This window comes from Alosa alosa, chromosome 15, assembly GCF_017589495.1.
Source record: "Alosa alosa isolate M-15738 ecotype Scorff River chromosome 15, AALO_Geno_1.1, whole genome shotgun sequence".
Lineage (NCBI taxonomy): Eukaryota > Metazoa > Chordata > Actinopteri > Clupeiformes > Clupeidae > Alosa > Alosa alosa.
In genome coordinates this window covers 22,650,973-22,669,337 of record NC_063203.1, presented here as the reverse complement: position 1 = coordinate 22,669,337, position 18,365 = coordinate 22,650,973, and the positions used below count along the sequence as shown (strand labels likewise).

General features: G+C 44.0%; 1 protein-coding gene across 2 annotated transcripts; it reads left to right on the top strand.

The window, feature by feature from the left end:
- The first annotated feature begins 775 nt into the window (after positions 1–775).
- cul3b (cullin 3b) lies at positions 776–18,350 on the top strand. 2 transcript variants are annotated; one of them, XM_048265300.1, is made up of 16 exons: positions 776–1,043; positions 5,721–5,918; positions 9,594–9,707; positions 10,161–10,321; positions 10,970–11,084; positions 11,613–11,841; positions 12,086–12,231; positions 12,964–13,140; positions 13,787–13,957; positions 14,454–14,561; positions 14,675–14,799; positions 15,095–15,191; positions 15,939–16,073; positions 16,865–17,051; positions 17,268–17,416; positions 17,964–18,350. In XM_048265300.1, exons 1-16 carry the CDS (start codon positions 981–983, stop codon positions 18,093–18,095), a joined length of 2,307 nt encoding a protein of 768 aa, XP_048121257.1. In that variant the 5' UTR covers positions 776–980; the 3' UTR covers positions 18,096–18,350. The 2 variants fall into 2 exon arrangements, with proteins under 2 accessions (XP_048121257.1, XP_048121258.1); XM_048265301.1 differs by having other exon boundaries at positions 974–1,043; positions 17,271–17,416; positions 17,964–18,349.
- The last annotated feature ends 15 nt before the right edge of the window (positions 18,351–18,365 follow it).

Here is an 18,365-nt window from a genome sequence, read left to right as displayed (position 1 = left end):
GTCGCCGCATTGTGTAGCCTACTGTCTGCAATTCCATTAGGGTAGCCTACAATCAGCATGCTGTTTCACATCATACTTGATTTACATCTCTAAGTAGCCTATGGAATAATTGTCAGCTAATCCAGCATCCCTCTCATGTTTGGCTTTATGAATAAAGAGTTAACCTTCGGGATATAATTTCAGTTGTTTGTATTATTATTATTATTATTATTATTATATTTATTTATTTATTTATTTGCTACTTTGTGCTGTTAAAAGAGTAGAATGTTTAGAAATGTTCAGGCTTTACGCTATATGCGTTTTAGTGTTACAAAATAAAAGGCCTCTGTTATTTTTGTTTTAATTATTATTAGTGTAATGTAATGTAAATGTATGTAAATAAACGCGTATACATGTATACATAGGTACAGGATGGGGGCAATTTTACTGTAGGCTAAACATTCATCACCTATTTTAATTCATAGACGATGTTTGAGGCACCACCTTGATTATTTTTATTACTCAGTATGTAGGCTAGCCTACCTCTTTGGAGAAAAGTGTTTGCCAAAAACTATAACCATAACGTTAAAACTTAAACTCGGGATGTTGGTAGTAGATTAGGCTACAACATAATTAACGCTTATAATGCATCATAGTTGCATGTTTTTTACAACTATAACTTTAGTAATAATCTCCTGTAGCCTAAAGGCCTATTTAGAAATGCATGGGTATATTTTCACAACAGAAAATGTTCATTCTCGCGTGAATTGCACTTCATAAGCCTCATTCAGCGAGAGCTGGTGGTCCGCCATCATTGAATGTGGAGGTAGAGTTGAGTGAAAACGGCGGCGGATTGTCAACAACTAATCGAGGAGAGGGGACACTCACTTTCGGGGAAGGTCAAGTGGAAGCTGACAGTCGGCTCCACCAACTTACTCCTTTGTCCCTTCCCAGAGAAGATTTTCATGTAAATAGTTACAGTTAAAGAAAGAAACCCAAGTATGTCCAACCTTAGCAAAGGCGGCCCCAAGAAGGACACCAAGATGAGAATACGAGCTTTTCCTGTAAGTACTGGCCGTAGACAGGACAACTTTCTCGGCTAGCCCTTTACTCAAGCAGTGAGGATGTGTGCGCAGATCTGTAGGCCTAACGTATAATGATGAATTTGGAGCTAGCTACTTTTACAGCTATCAATCACGATATATATATATATTATGTATCACGATACATGATTACATTGTCAGATTTGTCATTCAGTTTACCACTAGTTTACTGAAGTAGCTTGAACAAATCGTACCAAGCAACTCGTTATTTAGCTAACGTTAGCTAGCTAGTTAGCTAAACAGTTCGGTCGTACCTTTGTTAGCTAGCTAACTAGTTAGCAAAGGCCCCTGTTGATACTCATTAGCTGCCTTGCTAGCTTGCTAACGGTAGCTGGGTCAGTTTCAAAACGGATGGCACGTAACGTTAGCTAACGTTAGCCGTCGTATAAACTTGTTTGATATTTTTTCATGGTGTATTTTGGTATTCCACAGTTTGTGTTAAGAGTTATTATAATAATTTGTAGTGGCACAGTATCTTATCTCTTCCCTGTTTACGTGGCAATAAATCCTGGATTATGTTTTTTTGGCAGCAAGTTAAAACTGCTTGCTAGCTATGTTGATCATGAGCATTACAACAGCATGTATTACAGCATTACAACACTACCATTAAACGTCAATTTCAGGTTCATACACTGAGAAACACAGCTCTCTAGATTGATAGAAATAATGGAGTGGTGTAAGGTGGCAATACCAGTTGAGTTCACTCCAATTGGCTGCGGCTGAACATTTTAACGTTATACCACTGAGACGTTTGTCATTCACAGAAGGAAGAGGGCCTGTCGTCCAACTGTTTATTAACTTGGCTATCTGAGATGGTCATATTTGTCGTGCATATTGTAAACATCCAACTAACGTTACAGTTATGTAGATATTGTTAAACTACTGTTGAAATTCTTGTTATCTATCTGGATAGTAAGACCAGTTATTAAGGGTCCATATGACGCTGTGTGCTAGGCTAGGCAGTGGAAACCTTCAGTTTGGGTTTGTTTATAAAGCCGATCAAGCAATCTCACCTAATAAGATTTCACTAGTTGTATTTCCTACAACTGAAACAAACAAACATCAGTATACTGTAGGTTATATTCAGGTCTGTATAAAATGGACATTTCCATTAATTGTGATGCCTGTGAAAGACTTGATCTAGCCATCTGTATGATTGCTATGGTCATATTTGTTTTGCACTCTCAGTTACACAGTGTGTTTGAGGTGATAAATGTAGGCCTACCTCCCTAGTGTGATCAAGTCCTATTTAGGCCTATATTGTAAACTCCCTAACACCTTATCAGTCTTTGTCTAGAAAGCATTTCATTTTTAACCTCTCAGCATCTCTAAATGACCAACCTTTTGCATGTAATGCTTGCCCTTTGCCTTTTCAAACCAAAATTGTGATTAGTCTTAGTTATCGTGAAGTCTGGTAGATGTGCTAGCATGGGGACCACTAGGCTAATGTCCTCTGGTGGCTCAGATCATCTCTGCAATGTCCAGACTGTCTTCACGCTGGCCTGATGGAATGCAGTCAGTTCTGTTGCATCCCTCAGTGCTCAGGGTCCTTGCGATTGAGTTGACCGTAGTAGTTGCAGCAGCCAGTGTACCCCATAAAATAACCCACTCTAAGCCAAAGCAGGATCTGGATCCAGTCTAGAGGCTTTCTGCATTTGTGGCGAGGATGTTGTTTTGAAGAGGTGTTTGTGTGTGTGTGTGTGTGTGTGTAGGGGGGGGGTGCATGCATGCTGCATGCATGCTGCAGAGGTGGCACCACTCATTTGGAAGGGGTAGCATTATAGACCGCCACTAGGGCCTCTATACCTTAATGATCTCATGACCCAGAAATCTAACTACCCAAGCTGCAGAAGCTCTCAAGCCCTAATTGTGTCTCTGACACTTTCTCCTGTGTTGCTGAGCTTGTTTTCTCATGATTCAGAGATAGCAAACTGGCCTTTCTAGCCTCCTGTTTGGGTAGAGAGGTTTGTTGTGGTTTTTACTGCCTCATTTCAGGCTTACGTGACCACAAATGTGGCAGATCACTTCACTGAAGAAGTTGCAGGGCTATTGATCAAAAAGTACATGCCAAACAAAATATCCACCACAGCAAGGAGAATAGGAAGTCTGTTACTGAAGAGTATTTTTCTATTAAGTTACATTTGAATTAAGTATATTATGCAAATTGACAAAAGTGTAGCATTATTCAATGGAGTAACCTATGCATTTTTGTTCCATCACAGTGTGTTCAGCTTCTTGTCGATACTGACAAAACTTGTAGTGGATACAGAATGTCTAGATGCATTGCTGGATTCCTTGAAGGGGCAGTTTACTGATGTGGCATAAATCAAGCTGTAAAACTTCACTAGCAATGTTGCAATATAACGTGTGCCAGGTGGCTATAATACATTTCCCATAATTTTGGCAATGTTTCTCCAGGCAGAATTGTAAGTCATCTTGTATATTCTACTTTGTCCTGTACTTTTCTGAATATAACGTGGTAGCTTTCACTATGAAGGGGGCCATGTTGTTTGTTAGGAGGACTAATGCCAGAATGGGTTGGTTGTATATTCCATACTCTGGTAAATTTAGGTCAACATCCAGGCTTTGTTTAAATCTGCTGAGTTTCAGTCTGAGAGTCCACAGTGGTCTCAGAAAGTCTCTTCTAATTGGCTAGATTCATACCACCATTGGTAAATGGAGACTTGTTCTTAGACTCATTAGCACAAGGAAACAGAGATGTGTGTCTGAACTTTTGTCTACGGGACTGTGGTGTTCATGCTTCATAAAGGCCAAAACATTCTCCGCAGTCTGTGAGGTAGTTTCCTGTCACCAGGAGTATTTGCCGCAGGCAATGTCCCCTAACGTCACCTGATGATGAGCGTCTGTACAGCCTGTTTACAGGCCCATCATCTCATAGTGAGACTCTTGTGTATACGTTGGGGCTCCGTTGTGCAGCGGTCTCTCTCTCTTTTTCTCTCTCTCCTCTCTCTCTCTTTCTCTCTCTCCTCTCCTCTCTCTCTCTCTCTCTCTCTCTCTCTCTCTCTCTCCGTCTCTCTCTCTCTCCCTGTGTCTCTCTCTCTCTCTATGCCCTAACTCAGCGTTGAGGGCACGGAGGACACCTTCCTCCCAAAGACCAGCTGCCTCTGGCATCCGCTCAGCCCACACTCTGGCAGGCAGCTGCCCAATCTGGGCCAGATCTGGGCCACAGCTGTTCCCCAGCTGACCAATCTGGGCCAGATCTGGGCCACAGCTGTCCCTCAGCTGGCTGCTGCGTGGGCTGCTGCGTATAGGCCTGCGGCACCGGTGAGCCTCAGCGTGCTAACATCACATCCTGTGTGCCCGCAGCACTTGCATCCTCAGCTTGCTGTGGCGCTAAAGGACACACAAACCCAATAGCTAAGTGAAGGAGAGTGTGGTTGTGATTGCAAGGAGGATGCGCCCACTCCACTGTAAGTTTAATTAGCCTATTCCTTTTTAATTTTGCGCTAACTTTGCGTGTTAGACAGAATAGTAGTTCCTACCCTGCTCAGACCCCCCGCAGTCTCTCTTCTGCTTCCCCAGTTATGGCTCTCTGATAGACCCACTTATTACTTATGCATTTAGGTTTCCTCTCGTTCAGCCCTTCTCACTCTCTCACACACACACACACACACACACACACACACACACACACACACACACACACACACACACACACTCTTACACTTCTATCTATTTTTCTTTGTCTCTCTACTACTCTCTGTCTCCATCTCTGTCACACTCACTTTGCCCTCACTGTCTATTTCTTTCTCTCTCTCTCTAACTTGTGCTTATTCCTGTGTTTGCCCTAGGTGGTAGCTCAGCCACCCAGGCCCTTTCTGTCTATGCAGACTTTTTAACACACAGGAGACAGCCAAGCCCTGCCTAGCCTAATATTTGATCCCAAGTGTGGAGTGGATTACTGTTGTCTGCATGCTGCTCGCACCACGCTTCGATCACTGCTCAGTGTGGCCCCCCATGCATCTCACACATCGTCATTGGAATGGGTTTACACTGTGTGTGTGTGTGTGTGTATGAGAGATGGATGCTTTGCATTTTATTACATCTGATCACTGCAGCGTTGCATCATGCTAATGCCCTTGCTGTTAGTTTCCCGTGCACCTGAGGGAGAGCGTCGGCCAGGCCCACTCCAGCAGAACGAACCGTTTTCAGTTTGTGCACTAGCCCTCACCGGGCCGCTCAGTGGAGGGCGAAAAACAGCGCCGCGCCGCCGTGCCGGACTGTCTCTCTCTGTCTGCGTAACTAACGCTCACCACAACCTGAATTAACTTCCTACCTCTGCTGACTAGCGAGTGCAAAACACAATGTACACACACTGTACACACACACATACAGTAATTTTCAGGGCTTCTGGAGCCAAATTCAAGCGAATGACTGTGAGTGCCACTGTCACTGTACCAAGCATTTTAAAATCACAGAAACCTATTCAGATTAAGTTTATATATCCTATTTAGCAGAGGCTTTTGTCCAATGATTACCTGTTCAGATTCACTTCTTGATTTCATTGGTCACATTACTGCCCCAAATGAGAACTCAAGCTGTGATGGGGGGGGTTTCCCTGAGACTTTTGGGGACATTTGTCTAAATGCACCTCTGTTGTCCCTCTCGTCCCCACAGATGACTATGGATGAGAAGTACGTAAACAACATCTGGGACCTTCTGAAGAATGCCATTCAGGAGATCCAGAGGAAGAACAACAGCGGCCTGAGCTTCGAGGAGCTCTACCGAAACGCCTACACCATGGTGCTCCACAAGCACGGGGAGAAGCTGTACACAGGCCTGCGAGAGGTCGTCACTGAGCACCTCATTAACAAAGTAAGGCTTCACCTCTTGTCTGCATCCCACACCACATATAAGGGTTCAGTGCTCACAAGGACCCAGGATTGAGTCTGTCCTGACGTCCTTTCTATATTCCACTCTACCTCCCCTCTCTCTCTCTCTCTCTCTCTCTCTCTCTCTCTCTCTCTCTCTCTCTCTCTCTCTCTCTCTCTATCTCCATCTTTCTCTCTATCTTTCTCTCTCTCTCTCTCTCTCTCTCCATCTTTCTTTCTCTTCTTTCTCTCTCTCTCTCTCTTCTCTCCATTTTTAACCTCCATCTTTCTTTCTCTTCTTTCTTTCTCTATCTTTCTCTCTTTCTCTCTCTCTCTCTCTCTCTCCATCTTTCTCTCTTTCTTTCTCTGTTTCTCTCTCTCTCTCTCTCTCTCCTCTCTCTCCTTTCTCCATTCTTTCTTTCTCTCTCTCTCTCTTTCTCTATCTTTCTCTCTCTTTCTCTCTCTCTCTCTTTCTCTATCTTTCTCTCTATTTCTCTCTCTCTATCTCCATCTTTCTCTCTCTCTATCTTTCTCTCTCTCTCTCTCTCTCTCTCCCTCTCTCTCTCATTCACTTGTTTCCCATCTGCTCTTCACTGTCATATCAATAAAGGCTAGTAAGGCTAGTAAAAGTAAGATGTCACCTCTCTCTCACATGGCCCAATGAGCCTCATTTCATCGAAGCCCTTGTGTTGTGTTGTGGTGTTAGTTAGTGTAATTGATGAGAGCAACCACTTAGCTGGGTTCTGCCAAATGTGAGCTAACTGTGGTCACTGTGGTTTCACTGGATTCAGATGTGGCTAGAGGCACAGGCAATGAGCACCAGATGAGGGATTCAATCACCTGGCTGCAACAGTTAACTGTCAACTATTAAATTCATCCTCTATGACCATAAACGTAAATGCTTTTGGCTAATCTTGGGCTTTGGGAAACACTGAAATGTTTTTCACCATTTTCTGACATTTTATCGATTAAACAACTCATTGATTAATGAAGAAACAGATTAATCGACCGTGAAAACCATTTGTTGCAGCCCTTACCTGGTAACCTACCTCACGTTTTTAATAATGAGATCTCAGAAACCCAAAGCCTGATAGATGCTCAAGGTTTCGAAACAGCCTGTGCAGCTTTCTGGACAGCACTATCCTGCAAAACCTAAAAACTGGCTCTGACAAAGGGTGTGTAGTCCTCTCCAGAGTAAAGACCTAGCCTCAGTGAAAAATGAGTTGAAGCGAGCGAGTCTGGCATTACCTAGGCTAAGACGCCCATCCCTGACCTTCAGTTAAAGTGCCTTCTCTTAACAATGTGCATGCTGATGATGGCAACAAGACGTAGTTATCAGGCAGTTATCCTGTAATGGGTACAGGATATACAAGCAGGTTGCATGTTCAGACTATTAAGGATGATTAGAACTGCAGTGCAGACGTGCAGCTGCTTGTCTTGGGCGGCCAGGCATGTCATTTATCTAGCAGATATAAAATGAATAATACAAAAAAGCAAGTCGTTTCTGCAACCGCATAAATTATTTCCAGTCATTACTAATTAAGAGTAGGAAAGTGTGCCGTAGTGTTATGTAAGGTGGATTTCTCGGGCTCTTTCACCTTCCTCGGATCCATTTTTCCCCCTTTTTCTTTCCTACCTATCTCACTCTCTCTCTCCCTCCCTCCCTCCCCTGCTTCCTTATCTCCCCTGTTTTCTGTGCCGTAATCTTGCCGTCCAGTCCTGCTACGCTGTAGGGGACCCCTCTGGGCTAACTGGAGTAATGACGTTATGTTAAATATTTGGCTGGGCTCGCACTGTAAATTTGTTATTCAAATGAGTCCATGCTTTAACTTGCTGGATGCTAGTTTTTTATGGTGTGGCTTATTTGCTCATGGTTAGTGGTTCAGGAGCCTACATACCTGGAGACTCTGCCACTGTAAATTCGCTGTTATGTCTACCAAATGCCAAACGTCTCTCTCCATATGACCGTGCTTGCGTGGAGTGTGCGTTTTGTGTTTGTCAGGTTTTGTTTTGTTGCTGTGTGCATGTGGGGCCTTATTAATAAAGGCTACAATGCCTGGACTTGGCTGAAATGTGTGTATCCCGGATGTGTGGCCCTGGCCGTCTGGGAGAGGTCCAGTGGGTTAGCAATAGCGTCAGGATCCACGCCAGGCCCAGATCTGTTCCTAGAGTCAGTATCCAATGCGGGTCCATGTGTCAAGTGCCAGCTTCACCCAGTGACTGCAGAAAACAGTCCGGAGGCCGTCATGCACTTGCATTCCAAAGAAGTGCACCCAGTGCTGATCGAGGGAAGAGTCGGCAGAGATGATGATGAGAGATGTCTGCAAAGAGTTTCAGAGCCAGAGGAAGAGCTTTTTAATTTTTGTTTTCCCGACATTGGTTTAACTGAGCCATTATGGAGTACAAGGGGGGGAGATGGTAAGCAGTTCCCATGCTGACCCAGAGAGGGCGCTGCGGCAGACTCCCTGCCCCAGCAACAGCAGGTTGCCTTGGAGCCACAGGGGCTTATCTGTGATTGTGGGGCATTTATGCAGAGACTCGAGGTCAAGGCTGGCATTCATTTCCCAAGTGCCCGGTAGCTGCTGTAATCCTGCTGGCTATGCAGAGGCGCACGCACACTGATAGCACAAACACATACTGTTTCTCCATCTCTCACTCACACATACCCCCCCTCTCTATCCCTCACACAGGCACACACACACACAGCCCACAGATTTACTTGCACAACCTGTTCAGAACCTGATGGCTTTACAGCTGAAAGGCCATAGGCTCTTTCCTCTAGAGTAGGAGCTCAGCAGTGCTGACTGTGTCTGGTCTGGTAGCAGCAGCACACTTTCTGCCCCTCTGCTTCAAAACATCGTTAAGGGGTGCAGTCCTGAGCTAGGGGTCGCAGGTCATAGGTCACAGGGGTCACCAGGCCATCCCCTAACACCACCAAAACAAGAATAACGAGCCCTATTTCTGGAACAAAGGAGCCAGCTCCTCCTAGCGTGCAGCGGATGATCCTGCCAGTTGTCTCTCCATGTCATCGAGCTTAAACATTTAGTCCGTCTCACAGGCCTGTCATTGGAAATAATGAGTCTGCGAATTGTGCAGTGAACCCTTGTCTCCGTATTAATGGTGTAGACCAGTGCTGGGGCCAGTGTCTGGTAATGAGTGGGTAAGGGCTAATGGTGGGCCTCTAAATGACCCCGACAGTGAGCGTTGTGAGCTGACAAACGCCATGTGGGTGGAGAGCAGCTGTGTGTGTGTGTGTGTGTTGGAGAATCATCTGAAGCTTTTATGGACTGGACTGACAGCTGTGCAGCCTCATGCTCTGCACATACTCTCTCCAGTGAAAACAGGTTTAAGGGAAATGTGGTTCAAAGTGTGTGTGTGTGTGTGTGTCAATGGCAATGTGTTATGAAAAGTGAAATGAAAAGTCAGAGCATGTTTGGTGTAATGCCTTTCAAGTGAGTGACCCTGTAGGCTTATTCTTCTCTGAAGGCCCACTTGGGTATTAATTGTATGCCTTCAATCACAGTGTTTTCAGTGTATAGTGCATCCCATTTCATGCACAGGTATAAAAACACCTCAAAATTAAATGAAATTCTGATTATTGCTTAGTCCTGTTCTTTTCCCTGAGGACACGTAACGTAACTGCAGCGCTTTCACCTCTCTTGTCTCGTCTCTCCTGCAGGTACGAGAAGACGTGCTAAACTCCCTCAACAACAACTTCCTGCAGACTCTCAACCAGGCTTGGAACGACCACCAGACGGCCATGGTCATGATCAGAGACATCCTCATGTACATGGTGTGTGGCGCTTACTGATGGCCATTAAATTGTTTGTTTTCTTTCCCAAATAGGACTGTAATATTGCTGTGTTCCATTTGCCATGGAAGTGGTAACTGGTAACTGGGAATTGCGTCACATCCAAGTAAAAACTGACATGGATGCATTCCAGTGGTAACACAAGTCAAAGAACAAGATGCTACCGTCTGTTAGTTTGCTCCTAACTGGGAATTACGACTGGGAATACAACTTGATATGAAATATGAAAAGTACAAATGGAACATGAAAACAAACAGTCTAGTCCTTCAGACTAGTTTTGGTATTAGGGTTTGAGGGTTAGGCTTTTTTATCTACGTAGTTTGCTCACTCTAAATGTTTCTTGTATAATATCTCTTGTTTTTTCATATTAATATAATATAAACGCAGTAGTTCATTGATGGCTGATGCCCGCCGTTATTGTGCCTGTTCTCCCAGGACCGGGTATACGTGCAGCAGAACAACGTGGAGAACGTGTACAACCTGGGCCTCATCATCTTCCGAGACCAAGTGGTGCGCTACGGCTGCATCCGAGACCACCTCCGGCAGACCCTGCTGGACATGATCGCCCGAGAGAGGAAGGGAGAAGTGGTGGACCGGTACGAACACACACACACACACACACACACACACACACAGAGACTGGACCTAATGGGAAATGTGGCCTCAATTGCACTGCCTTTAGTAGTTAATCATATCTACCCTGGAAGATCAACGTGGCCATTTATGCCCGGACACTGATAAGAGACAGAGTAATTTGCAGAGGGCAAATAGTGAAGTGACCAAGATGGGCCAACTGCTGCTTCCTTGAATTATTTATTACCAGACTGTCTTGAGATAAGGAAAATGATACTACTGCACAGAAAAAATAAAAACCTGAAAGGACTTTGAGAACATGTTAAACTATATTTTAAGGCCCAGTAGGCTGGCTTATTGATTAACTTTTTTTTTTTTTACAGCTTTTTATGTAAACAAGATCTATGATGTGTCTGCACACGATGAACTACTCATAAATACCACCTCCACAAATAACAGTCCTCACGGACTCTGATTAGCATTGCAGTAGAAGTGGGAATGCCAGAGTGAGTTAGCATGATGCTAGCAGGGAGGCTGCTAGGGATGGCTGGTTTTTTTCCACTTCTGTTGATTTATTCACGTTGTGAAGGCTTCTCAGGCCAAGAGTTTCTTCCATTTCTTCATCTGATTCACTGTTTGTCTCTCTCCTTCTCTCCTTTTTTCCTTTTCAGGGGGGCCATCCGTAACGCCTGCCAGATGCTGATGATTTTAGGCCTCGAAGGGAGGTCCGTTTACGAAGAAGATTTCGAGGCTCCGTTTTTAGAAATGTCAGCTGAATTTTTCCAGGTTGGTGAGCTGTCTACTCTTATCAATTCAGATTGATTTGCATACAGTTAAACCGCACACAGATTTGATTTAGAGATAATTTCCATCACAGGTTGAGTTTAACTGCAGGACTCTTCTACAGTGCTGATCTCATTCTTGTTCTTGTTCTTATAAACAGACCATGTGGTCGGTTGGTTTGTTCAGAATATATTTGTTTGCCAATGCTACCTATGCATGTGTAGTGTAATCATAGCAGGCAGTTGTACCTGAATGGGGGCTGGTGCGTTCTGGCCTAACTTTTCATGGCAACAACAAGGTTTGGTTTGCACAGACCTGCAGAGTTATTTTGCCCCCAGTTCCATGCGGTGTGAAGACGCAAGAAGTTCTAGGAACTATGCCTGTCTACATACAGACCTGAGGAAATATTTTGGATTGTTGTTTAGGTAGAGGCCATGTAAGTGTTTTTTTTTTTTTTTTTTTTTTTTTTTTTTTTTTAAATTAGTGCTTCCTTCTCTCTCTCCCCCTCTCCCTCCCTGTCTCTCTCCTCAGATGGAGAGCCAGAAGTTCCTAGCTGAGAACTGTGCCAGCGTCTACATCAAGAAGGTGGAGGCGCGCATCAACGAGGAGATTGAGCGGGTGATGCACTGCCTAGACAAGTCCACGGAGGAGCCCATCGTGAAGGTGGTGGAGCGCGAGCTCATCTCCAAGCACATGAAGACCATAGTGGAGATGGAGAACTCGGGCCTGGTCCACATGCTCAAGAACGGAAAAACGGAAGGTGAGATCTGATTTTACATGTTTACGATGGCACAGCTCTCTATGCTTTAAACTACTGCAGAAGTTGGACACATTGCACATTGGATGTTTCAGTTTGTATCGTTTTTAAGTTTTTTTTTTTTTTTTTTTTTTGAGCCATTGATAAACCTTGGCCTTTGGTGGTTCTTGCATCTATTATGGATTCTTTTTTTCTTGATGTATGCCATATATTTATGCGTTTTAAAAAATATTTTTTCTGTCACTAGACCTGGCTTGTATGTACAAGCTGTTCAGCCGAGTGCCAAACGGCCTGAAGACCATGTGTGAGTGCATGAGCTCGTACCTGAGGGAGCAAGGCAAAGCCCTGGTGTCGGAGGAGGGCGAGGGCAAGAACCCTGTGGACTACATCCAGGTAAATAAGCCGCCACACACCACTCTGGGGACACTGCTCCTCATGCAGTCTCTGCAGCCAGCATTTCAAACAAGCTCAGTGGGAATATTATCAAAAGTATTTTTTTATTTATTTTTTACTTTGTTCATGTGACTGTTGCTGAAGAACAACAGTGTCCGCCTGTAGAGCATGGACATGGCATAGAACATGGGCATAGCATAGATCAGTGGTTCTCAAACTGTCGTATACGGGTACCACTGGTGGTACAGAGACTTTCTTTAGTGGTACTCCAAGGTTTAGTCTCCAAGGTGTTTTTTTTTTCATAAAGACTAAATAGTCAGTTCAAATTTTATATATATAATAAATAATGTGTATATGTATGTATGTATGTATATATATATATATATATATATATATATATATATATATATATATATATATATATATATATATATATATATATATATATATAATGTGTATGTATATACGATCACTGAAGTTAAATTTTAAACTAGTTTTTGTCTTTCTTGAAAACAAGAAACAACGCAAAACAGTATGTACAATGTAAAATGTGTAGTTAAATTGGCCTACGCTAATGTATTTTAATGCCGTCATAGTGGTGGTACTTGGAGAGCCAATTGTTTTCTGAGGTGGTACTCATTGTGAAAAGTTTGAGAACCACTGGCATAGATCATAGTGGAGGTTCTGTAGATGATATTGTGGTCAGTGTTGTCTCCTCCTTATCTCTTCTAGGGTCTTCTGGACCTGAAGTCTCGTTTCGACCGCTTCCTCTTGGAGTCCTTCAACAATGACCGTCTCTTCAAGCAGACCATTGCAGGCGACTTTGAGTACTTCCTCAACCTGAACTCGCGCTCACCAGAGTACCTGTCCCTCTTCATCGACGACAAGCTCAAGAAGGGAGTCAAGGGGGTAATATTTTTTTGCATTACAAGTTTTCTGAAATATATGTTTATGGATGTAATTTAAAGGTGCCATGTGTAAGAATTGAGGTAAAAATATCCAAAAAAAATGAGCTACACGCATTAAAAGAATGAGAAGAAATAAGGGCCATGATGTCATTAAAAAAAATGACAAGGTATAGTGCTGCAGAGAGATCAACCTAAATTAGCATGCTAAATTACTAGCCACAGCCCGACAGGTGTCATAATACCAGTTTCGGCCATGGGAGGCGGTATGCGGGCAACATAACCGCCAGCCAAACTGCAATACACGTGTCTCGGTTGTTACTCTAGGGTAGACCAACTCACTTTCTGGAGGTATACTGCCCCATCTTTTATGGAATGTGGAGTATGAATTGATTTTTTGGCGGACATTACACATGGCACCTTTAAATATCGTATAAACATGGAACACAAGCATGGGTCATTTACCCTCTTAGCATAGCGATACTCTAATGAAGTCTCTGGCACAGCTACAATATCTGAAATCGTTACTGGTGACGTGTTAATGTGAAAAGACCATTAAAGCACTCAACTCTGCACTAAAAGCAGAGTGCACACACACAGACACACTCTCTCACATGCTTCTTTTTCCCATGTTGTGTGTGTGTGTGTAGCTGACAGAACAGGAGGTGGAGTCTATCCTGGACAAGGCCATGGTGCTGTTCCGCTTCATGCAGGAGAAGGACGTGTTTGAGAGGTACTACAAGCAGCACCTGGCCAGAAGACTCCTCACCAACAAGAGCGTCTCTGACGACTCTGAGAAAAACATGATATCCAAACTCAAGGTGAGCACTGCGTGGAACAGAATCTCCTTAAGGTCTCTGCTTTTGCATAGTAGTGTGAATGACGCATAGCCACTATAGCAAGTCGCTATTGTAGGCATACATTCCCTGGCTGTTTAAATTGTGGAAAATAAAACTTTCCAAGTCAGTGAAAGTATTGATAAAGGTGCTATCTGTGACTCTTTGGAAAACTGGAGAAAAAAAATTGTTTCCTGAATTGACCTGAAGCTGTCAATTCAGTGTTGTGTATTTCCTCCAAAACTGAAGTTGATAGTCAAATGTTTTTGTGGAGGCGCAGAGGTAAAAACTGAACAGATGTTGAATATTAAATTTGACATTTAGGAATAGAAATGTATTTAGACATGGTGTAAAGCTTGTAGAAATGGTTTAGGATTAAGAATGACACATGATTTGGGAAGCCCTTCTATGACTTGTTGTTGAAGTGAGATGAGTGAGTAGACGTCCTTTGTATGAGCGTGATGTTTGTGTGTGTTTGCAGACTGAGTGCGGATGTCAGTTCACCTCTAAACTGGAAGGAATGTTCAGGGACATGAGCATCTCAAACACAACCATGGACGAGTTCCGGCAGCATTTACAATCAACTGGGGTGAGACTCACAACTGCACCTTTCACCACCAGAGTGGATAGCACCGCTTTGATCGAAAAGTTACATTCTTGACCGTTGATGTAATGTTCGCTATTTCTGTCTTCTCTCTGCAGGTGTCTTTAGGTGGTGTGGACTTAACAGTAAGAGTTCTCACTACAGGATACTGGCCCACCCAGTCAGCCACACCCAAATGCAACATCCCCCCCTCACCCAGACACGCCTTTGAGGTCTTCAGAAGGTCTGGGAACAATTGTGTTTTTGTTGTTGTTGTGGTTGTTGTCATTGGTCTTGACCTTTGCAGAATACAGGCTTTTGACTTATAACATGATAATAGCAACAATACCAAACGAGTTTTCTTTACTAATTCATGCAGCAAGCATAGATTGCAACTTGAGATGGCAATATGTGAAGTTTCATGTGTCTAGTTAATTTGTTTTGCGTTAAAGTTCAGCTGTGTTGAGCTGGTGTGTCTTGTCCGTTGGGTGGTAACTGATGTTGTGTTGTTGTGTTGCCGTGGTGACGATGCGGTTTAGGTTCTACCTGGCTAAGCACAGCGGCAGACAGCTCACCCTGCAGCATCACATGGGCTCTGCAGACCTCAATGCCACCTTCTACGGCCCTATCAAAAAGGTAGTGCACATGAACACTAACATTGTGCCAACAGGGTGTTTCATGCTCACTAAACCAGATATTCTACACCTTACCAATCTGTATGCAATCTGGCTGCCCAATGAAGGAACAGTCTTGGAGCTGATGTTATAAGAAAATATACTTTTATACTATTGACATTAAATGAATGAGTGGATACACGCAAAAACGTCACACTATATATAGACAGTGCACAAACATACACTGATAAGGTTACACTAGATTTCAGACACCACACTCAAATAGACACTGCAAACAAATCACTGCTTCTATAGGGAATATTGCACACTTTGGCTTGATTGCTGTATTGTATTGGTGTTGAGGTTTTCCCCCTAGACTGTGTAAAGAACACTGAAACTATAGATCGTTTGCGTAGAATTCTGAACCAGGAAAATAATTAATTCCTCAACAGGTTAAGGTATGATGACAGGCACCACAAGAGACGTCAGTTGCAGCTAATTTGATCTCTAATCAAATTTAAAATGTTGTATGAATGCCGCACAAGATTGTAAAGTTGAGAAGGATCGATAGTAAAGTGTACAGTAGTTAGAAAGATGAATTGTTTTTCAGTAATGCTCTTTCTATTCTATGGCCTGTTTTGCTCAGGTGGATGGTGAGATTTGAGTTATTTTAGTCAGACTGTTTTAGCTGCTGTATTCCTTGCCGGGAGGAAGGTTGAGATTCGAGCTGTTCTAGTCTGACCGTCTTACCCGTTCCCTTATCTCCCAGGAGGACGGTTCAGATGCAGGCGTCGGTGGAGCCCAAGTAACAGGCTCCAACACCAGGAAGCACATACTGCAGGTGTCCACCTTCCAGATGACCATCCTCATGCTCTTCAACAACAGAGAGAAATCCACTTTTGAGGTAACTTCCCTCACAGATCAACACCTCAGTCCTCTTCTCAACACAGGCCTCATTGCCCCTGTAACTCCAGCAAAATAAGTGTGGGTTCTACCAGCTCCAGGGTCATACGTTTAATACACAATGGCAAATGTTGGTTTCGTTTATTTTTTTTTTTTGGACCAACGAGATTTTTTTTTTTAACCAAATTTACAACTACTGCACAATGTTTTGTATTGGTGCACTACTTATGTAATTTCCAGGCATAGCAAACCTGTTGGTGAAATAATAATGCACTTTTGTCAAACTTATGTCTAAATTTGGCACAGGTTTGAGTAAATCTGGACTTGGCTGTAGATTTCTCTACCCTTTAGAAGAGATGACTGTGATGGATGAGAACTTGATCAGGCTCTGGTCCAGATCAGTACTAGACCTGCTCTTGAGTTCGCTGCTGTTTTGGAAAGGACTCTTAAAGTCTTTGGTCACCCTGTAGTTTCACAAGCCAGAGTTGACTGTTGGCACAATGCCTGCCCCTCCCTGCCTCTGGACATAGCCAAGAGCAGTCAGCTTTTGAACACAAGAAGCCTGTTTACTGGCATGCAAAACAAACCACCACAGACCACTGCTTTTGTGTGGCTTCTGTGTGCGGCCAGTTTTGACGGGAACTTTGTTTTTTTTTTTTTGTCAAGTTTTTCTTTTTTCTTGGTCTCATGGTAGCATGGTGTACTAATTGCCAACTGGGTGACTAAACAAAAGTTTGTTCTCTCTCTCCCTCCCTCCCTCCATCTCCATCCACCGGCTCGGTGCGTGTGTAGGAGATCCAGCAGGAGACAGACATCCCTGAGCGGGAGCTGGTGCGGGCGCTGCAGTCTCTGGCCTGTGGGAAGCCCACGCAGCGGGTCCTCACCAAGGAGCCCAAGTCCAAGGAGATCGAGAACGGACATGTATTCACTGTCAACGACCAGTTCACCTCCAAACTGCACAGAGTAAAGATCCAGACAGGTGAGTACCCACATCCCCCGCCAGCACACACACACACACACACACACACACACACAAATGCTGGTGTTCAAGGGATTTCTTTACTGCAATGTTAGCTGAACCTGACATGACCTTTTAACTTGAATCTGGTCTGTGTGTGTGTGTGTGTTTGCGTGTGTGTTTGCGTGTGTGTTTGCGTGTGTGCTTGCGTGTGTGCTTGCGTGTACTGCAACGCTGCAGTGGCTGCCAAGCAGGGCGAGTCGGACCCAGAGCGCAAGGAGACGCGGCAGAAGGTGGATGACGACAGGAAGCACGAAATCGAGGCGGCCATCGTGCGCATCATGAAGTCCAGAAAGAAGATGCAGCACAATGTTCTAGTTGCAGAGGTGAGACCAGCAACATGGCGGCGTTTTTGTTTGATCATTTCCAAGAAGAACGGTTGGTTATAATATCCACACCAATGCTGATAATGTCAGTATTCCTAACCTTGAGTAATTTTTGCGAGATGAAATTGTCCACAGTAGTGCCACAGTCTAATGAATCAAAAGTATTTCACATATGTGTAAGCTCTCAACACACACACACACACACACACACACACACACACACACACACACACACACCTTTTTCTTTGTCTTTATTGTAACACAGCTGCGCTACGTTGAGTACCTCAGTGCATTGAAGAGCAGTTATGTAATTAGGAGAACAGGTCCTGGGCGTCTGCGTAAAAACAGGATATGTGATCCGTGTGGGAACGGTGCAGTGCTTTTTCACAGAAAGGGAGCTGAGTGAAGAACTGCAGCTTGTGGCTGTCTGAGAACATGAAAGCAGGATCTTCTAATGCCCGTCACATGCGGAGGGCCTGCTTGAGTGATTCTAGATGCATGTTGTTCATGAATAACTTCCTTGTTCTGTTCACTCTGTCGTCTCCAGGTAACCCAGCAACTGAGAGCGCGATTCCTTCCCAGCCCTGTGGTGATTAAGAAGCGCATTGAAGGACTTATTGAGAGAGAATACTTGGCAAGAACACCCGAAGATCGCAAAGTGTACACATATGTAGCATAAAGAATGCAAAATACAGTGACGTGGAAAATGAAAACGACAAGAGAGCTTTCTTTTGGGACTGTGTTACACGCATGAACTGGGGGTTTCTTTTTTTCTCATTGATTCTGGGCAAAACCCTGGGAGGGGATGGGGTGGGGGGACTGGCCTTTCCTACCACAGAGTTCTGTACCGAAATGTTTTCAAGAAACCTGGTAAGTGCTCTTGGTAATTTTAAATAAATCTCTTCTGTGGTCCCAGATGAGCTGGGTTGGATCCCAGTTGGGGGGTGGG

Coding starts and splice junctions, on each gene's coding strand:
- cul3b (XM_048265300.1), top strand. CDS start 981: ATGTCCAACCTTAGCAAAGGCGGCCCCAAGAAGGACACCAAGATGAGA. Junction 10,322..10,969: donor AAGGGAGAAGTGGTGGACCG/GTACGAACACAC, acceptor TTTCCTTTTCAG/GGGGGCCATCCGTAACGCCT. Junction 14,800..15,094: donor GCCTTTGAGGTCTTCAGAAG/GTCTGGGAACAA, acceptor GATGCGGTTTAG/GTTCTACCTGGCTAAGCACA.